The sequence below is a fragment of the Phaethon aethereus genome (genome assembly GCF_964289735.1).
Source record: "Phaethon aethereus genome assembly, chromosome: 3".
NCBI classification, from domain to species: Eukaryota; Metazoa; Chordata; class Aves; order Phaethontiformes; family Phaethontidae; genus Phaethon; species Phaethon aethereus.
The window spans coordinates 78,515,297-78,521,296 of NC_138576.1; the positions used below are offsets into that span (position 1 = coordinate 78,515,297).

A 6,000-nucleotide genomic window follows, 5' to 3' on the forward strand; every position below is an offset into this window, starting at 1 on the left:
TTCGGTACAAGAAGCGACGTGGTAACTTCACATTAAAGTAGATACTGGCCATCTCTCTTGGGTTTCCTATATCATAATCTTGTTTTCTGGTTTAAAGGATGTACACTAAACAAATGGCAGTATCTCTGGAAAGACAGATGAGAAAATGTCTGGTCTTTAAGATTGGACTAACAAATATTTTTGTTAGTAACAAACAGTGAGCTTTTTTACTGAATACTGCATAATATTTACGCAAGCTGCAGGATACCAATGGAGTAGTACTTCAGGGAAGTAATTTATATTGAAGTAAAACCAAGAATAATGTGTACTGTGTAAACAGTCGTCATAATCAGAACATATCTACATGTGCGAGAATTATGGATTCTGCCTTAGAGCAGTTGTTGATGTCCCATCTTGAAAGCTACTCAAAGTTTGTTGTTTATTTTTGATTTGGCCCCTCCCAAGTAGACAGTATCAGCTGTGACAGTGATAGCAAGTTGCAATAAATTGAAGTTGCTTAAAATTTGTGGTGTCTATTCTTCCTCTAGTCCAATAATACAGTTTTTTAAAAGATCCCTTTAGGAGTACATGAAAATGTTTACTAAAACTTGAGAAAAAATTTCCTTAAACAATTTCTATCAAACACAGCTTACACTTAACCCAATTTTTATAATTTATGCTATGAGCTTTTTCAAAACTTTTAAGATATTTATCAACACCACTTAATGATAGACAACAGGCAATTTGTACTTAATTTTAAGGAAAAGTTGACAAAGCTTACTGTTTTTGTGACTAATGGTAAGCAGGTATTTTGCTTAGTTAAAACTTGAAGGTATTTTATTCTAGGCCCCTTAGATCCTGTGCATTAGTGAATTAATAAGCCTGACTTTCTTCCCTTCTTTTCACATGCAGGCAGAAGGAGAAGACAGCCTTAAAAAGATGCAGCTGATGGAGCTTGCAATTCTGAATGGCACCTACAGAGATGCCAACATCAAATCACGTAAGCATGTCATAAGCTCCAGGGTCAATGCCATAGTAATGTTTGCAGGTTTTGATTCCTAAAGGTACTTTTTGGCAAATGTACAGTAGCAACTGTGTTGGAGAATGGAAGGCAGTAAAAAAAACAACAGAACAGTAGGTAGCTGGTGCAAAAGATCTTCTGGAGATAAGTTACCTCAGTTTCGTGTTTTGTTGTTTCATGTCCCCCCTTTTTTTTAAACAGTATGTCTGGGTTGAAATCTTTACAAATATGTAGTTTAAAAAAATTCAACCCTTAAGCCATATTTTTCTATTTTGCAATCATTTTTCCATAATATGTATAGAGAATAATAGACTCCTTTTCAATTTTATTTTTAGAGATTTAATTTGAAACTGTTACAAATGTTCAGGATACTGTGAATACATTTTTCTGTATTGTATTCCTTCCTTTCATCCTGCTTGCATGTGTCCCCCCAGTGTTACGTTTTTCCAACAATTCATCAACTGATTTCACAGATGAGTTCACAGGGATCAGTGATGTAATGAGCCATTTTTACGATTTCTTCCATTACATTCATGTGAGAATGCTTTTGCAAACGCATGTATGCACAGGTTTACACTTGGAAATTAATTACATGCACCTACTAATGAGACAATATACCTATTATGTGTGATACAAATTATTTTCTCTAGTTGAAAATTTAATTTCTCCTCCTGAAAATGTAGTTGCTGATACTGTTCCAAAGTAAATTTTTGCTGTAGCTGTGATAAAGATGTCAAATGTAAGCAAAGTTAAATCAGTCTTTTCACTAAGGGCCTCCTGATATTTGCAAATTTGTTTCTCCACACAGTCATTTCAGTGTTGAATATGTTTAAAGGTTGGAATGTAGTTAGGTCAATTTGAGAGTGCTTACACCACTGTAATTACTCTGATTTGAAAGGAGACATAAGCAAGGGCTTTTACCACTACAATTGTAGTGGTCAATCAGCCCTAATGAGCTCTGTAATATTGAAAGCTAGATCAGTTTTAAATATCTTTTAGTCTCTTGCAAATTTATAAGTAAAATAGCTTTCAGATTAGCTTAAATTGATGCAAACTGTTGCATAGAAACCTTTGTACTAGTTTGAGCAATTTCTTTGCCTGATCTCTTCCCATTGGTCTATTGTATCAATGTAAGTGAGAAGATGGAATTTTTTTTTTTAATAGAGATTTCCACACTAATACTCACTTTTTTATAAGAAGACAATTTCACTGTTTGTGTTTTGACTTTACTGAAAACCTGAAGGTGTAGAAGACAACTGGTTTATTTCTGTTTAAGAAAGGAAGTGAAAATGTTTGAGGTTTTTTTAATTTTACATTAAGCCTGAGCACTTCTGCTTAAAAAATAAAAATAACTAAAAAACCACAACAGTGTCAAATCTCAAAAACTTCACCCACATTTCTCTTTTCAGACCACCTGCCTGTAAGTTAATTAAATCAATGTAGATCAACAGCAGTGCATAGAAGTCTATAAATTATAACCCTTTAAGATTGACTGTTACCTGCTGATGTGTTAGTGTTTAAGTTGTTCAGCTTGTGTGCCAACAGGCTTCAAATAACACTTAATAGAATGTGCTAGTACTGTTTTAAAACAAACAAAATCACACCTATTTTCTTTAACCTATGCAAGGCCATAGTGAACTTCTAATAGAAAGAAAGTACTTTGTTTTGGGGAATTTGATACAGAAATCACTTTTGAGTCTATTTTCTTCATACTAGAGTAGGAGAGGAGATGCATTGTGTTTCTAGGTTATCTTTAACTTTACTTATCCTGGAAACTAGAACTGTGTATATGTATAAATACAGTTTTAAGATGTATAGAAACCGTAGGCTCACACGGCAGCTCTGCATAACTGAGTATCTGTGGACTCTATAGTTGCACTAAATTTTGTACTCTGTATTTGATTATGACAGTATTTTCCTTGTATCTCCTGCATGCATCTGAGTCTCATGCAGCCTTGATAGCATAAATGAAGAAAAGTGGTCTAAATGGAGCTTTTGTGCTGTGTAACCTGTTTGAGAAATCTACCTCACTGTTTTACAATGGCTTTTTTATTTTGCATGTTCATACTTAATCACACTGGAAAATGGAAAGCTGTTTGCATTTGAATGGTGTGCTTTGGCACTGTGTGATCAGCGCATGTACTAATGATTTCCTTTTATTTTTCTTCTTTCCTACTTTTCCCCTTTTTTCCCATTCTTTCCACGTTTTGTACTGCTATCTCCATACTTTCCTCTGAATTTCTTTGCTTACTGTAGCAGCCCTTGCCTTTTCTCTTGCAGCAACAGCCCAGGCTCCAAGGATTATTACTGGGCCTGCGCCTGTTCTCCCACCAGCTGCCCTGCGTACTCCTACGCCAGCTGGCCCTACCATAATGCCTTTGATCAGACAAATACAAACCGCTGTCATGCCAAACGGAACTCCTCATCCCACCGCTGCAATAGTTCCACCTGGACCCGAAGCTGGTTTAATTTACACACCATATGAATACCCCTACACGCTGGCACCAGCTACATCAATCCTTGAGTATCCTATTGAACCTAGTGGTGTATTAGGTAAGATATTTCTACGCGGATGACTGGAGACCATATCGCTTACACTTTTGTGATATTTGCAAGGTAGAGGTCATGGGGCTTAAAGAAGAAAATTTGAAGCAACAATCTTGTCTCCGGTATATCAAAACTGCCTAAGAAAACCGCTCAAATGGTGTAACTCTTAAACATTTTAACATTGTTATTAAATACGTGTGTTTAGTATATTAATAAGATTACTAAAAATAAAATCTTAAGGTCTGTATGACACTAGATGGAGGATACATAGGCAAGGGGAGGAAAAAAAACCCCAACCACAAATAGAAGTTGACATCTATTATATGTCATTTGGGCTCCCATAAATAACAGATTTGTTTGTGCTCTCTTCAGCATAAATTGATTTCCAGTAAGCTTTGGAAGAGACAACTTCCTATTTTGCTATACCTTTTTAGCAGCAAAACTGAAGAGAGTGGAAGGGTCTTTTTTCAGTTTGTTGGGGTTTTTGCTTCTTTATTTAGTACACAACTGATACATCTTTCCTCAGCTTCAGAAAGTTGTAAATCATTTCGTAAGCAGAAAATAATTTCAATAAATGAATACAAAGCAAACTAAGTTCTGACCTCTAAATCTGATGATTTAGACTAGATATGAGGAAGAAATTCTTTGCAATGAGGGTGGTGAAGCCCTGGCACAGGTTGCCCAGAGAGGTGGTAGATGCCCCATCCCTGGAAACATTCCAGGTCAGGTTAGTTGGGGCTCTGAGCAACCTGCTCTAGTTGAAGCTGTCCGTGCTCACTACAGGGGGATTGGAACTAGATGACCCTTAAAGGTCCCTTCCAACCCAAACTATTCTATGATGCTGTGATTCTATGATGCAATTAGCAGCTTTACTGATGGTTTCTTTTATATACATTGGATTGAAACGTCCATCATTCCTAATATTTCAGACCATTTACTTGCTGTGTGAAGGCAAGAATGATAAAGTAGCCTTGACAATTCAGTTAACTGATCAATATGGAACAAGCAGTTCCAATAGTTTCTTCTTTCCTTACCCTCTACAGAATCTAAATAATCTTTTCTCTTCTGCTTGTTCTGAATTGCATATGACCTTGGTGCTGCATAATGTTGATTTTATAGGACTTTGATCTTAGTTTGTTCAGTGGCAGTTACTGATTTACACAAATTCTAAACATCTCTAATGAACACTAGACAATAAGGTTCAAAGTCAACATTTTGTTGAAAGTTTTGCAAAAAATTAGTGTTTCACTTATGTGACAAATACTTGTTGAGTTATCTCTCTGTGTGTGTGTGTTCCCACGTTACATTTTCATATTTACTGTATAGGATATATTTCAGATTTCTGTGTTTCAGGATTAGTGAATCAGTAATAAAAATTTCCATAGGACAAAAATATGCAGTAGGTCTGTCTATGAGCAGCTTATGGTTGTTGTCCATTCCCCATAGCCAAAATTCAGTCATCCTATGATAATGTCGTAATTTATTAATTTCCCACAAACATGTAAATGTTGTCCCCAGCTTCCCCACCCCTAATCTGTGAGTCCACTTGTGATATGTCCTGGGGTAAAGTCACAGTTAACAGGCATCATCGCAGTAGCTATCAGTTGCTGGTTAGTGGCAATGCACTCTCCTGAATTCAGTTAATAGCAAGTCAAGAAGTGCATCATTCCTCAGTAATAATTTAATACAATGCAGAGGACTGATTTCTTGCAGGATTTTCTATAAAGAGGGAGGAGGAGAAAATTATTCCTGAAATGGCATCAGAAACCATTGCGTACTTTTGGGCTTAGCTGTGAGAGCACAGGTGTATTGTGCAAAACATTATTTGGTGAAACCTTACTTAAAGGAAAAGGGGGGGAGACCACACCCCCACTTAGGTAGCATAGAATCAATAACTCTGAATACATCTGCTCTATTATCAGAGCAACTGTATAGAGTTAATTGAATAAAATTAGTTTTTCACTGAGTTTTATTTCATAATCTGCTCCTTCTCATTAATAGTGTGCTGTATTTTTTTGTCCGATTTTGTGATGGACCTTTAAGATGTCTTTGAAAAATTCTGTTTAAAATTGCAGAGAAATGCATCCCTATTAGTATTTTTGGGGATATCGGTGTTGGGATCAAATTTTAGTTGGTGACTAACTTTTAATTCCCTTCCTTTTATCTTCAGGTATGGCTTTCCCAACGAAAGGCTAAGAATTCAAGAACGGTCTTAACTGATCCTTCATCAGATCTGAATTTTAACAAATGCTTAGTTTCAGCAGCCTTGAAAAAAGCTTGGCCTAGCAGTCAGTGACTTACTTGCACTTTTTTGCACATAGATTTAAAATAAAATAGTGCTATTAATTTGGATTAGCTCCTATTATTACAGAGTAGCTGTAATTTATGAGTGTATAGTAGTATACTGACTGCTAAGTGTTCTATATAGTGTTTGCTTTACTAATCACCTAATT

The 6,000-nt window shown here is 35.9% G+C and overlaps 1 protein-coding gene across 1 annotated transcript in view; it reads left to right on the top strand.

Annotated features, from left to right (window-relative positions):
* The window catches only part of QKI (QKI, KH domain containing RNA binding), a gene marked incomplete at both ends in the record, with an annotated part of 154,399 nt that extends 148,656 nt beyond the window's left edge, over positions 1–5,743 (top strand). The window contains 3 exons of the mRNA XM_081997930.1: positions 892–979; positions 3,257–3,553; positions 5,718–5,743. Of these exons, the coding sequence (XP_081854056.1) occupies positions 892–979; positions 3,257–3,553; positions 5,718–5,743 (411 nt within the window). The remainder of the gene's footprint in view (positions 1–891; positions 980–3,256; positions 3,554–5,717) is intronic.
* Between the last annotated feature and the right edge of the window lie 257 nt (positions 5,744–6,000).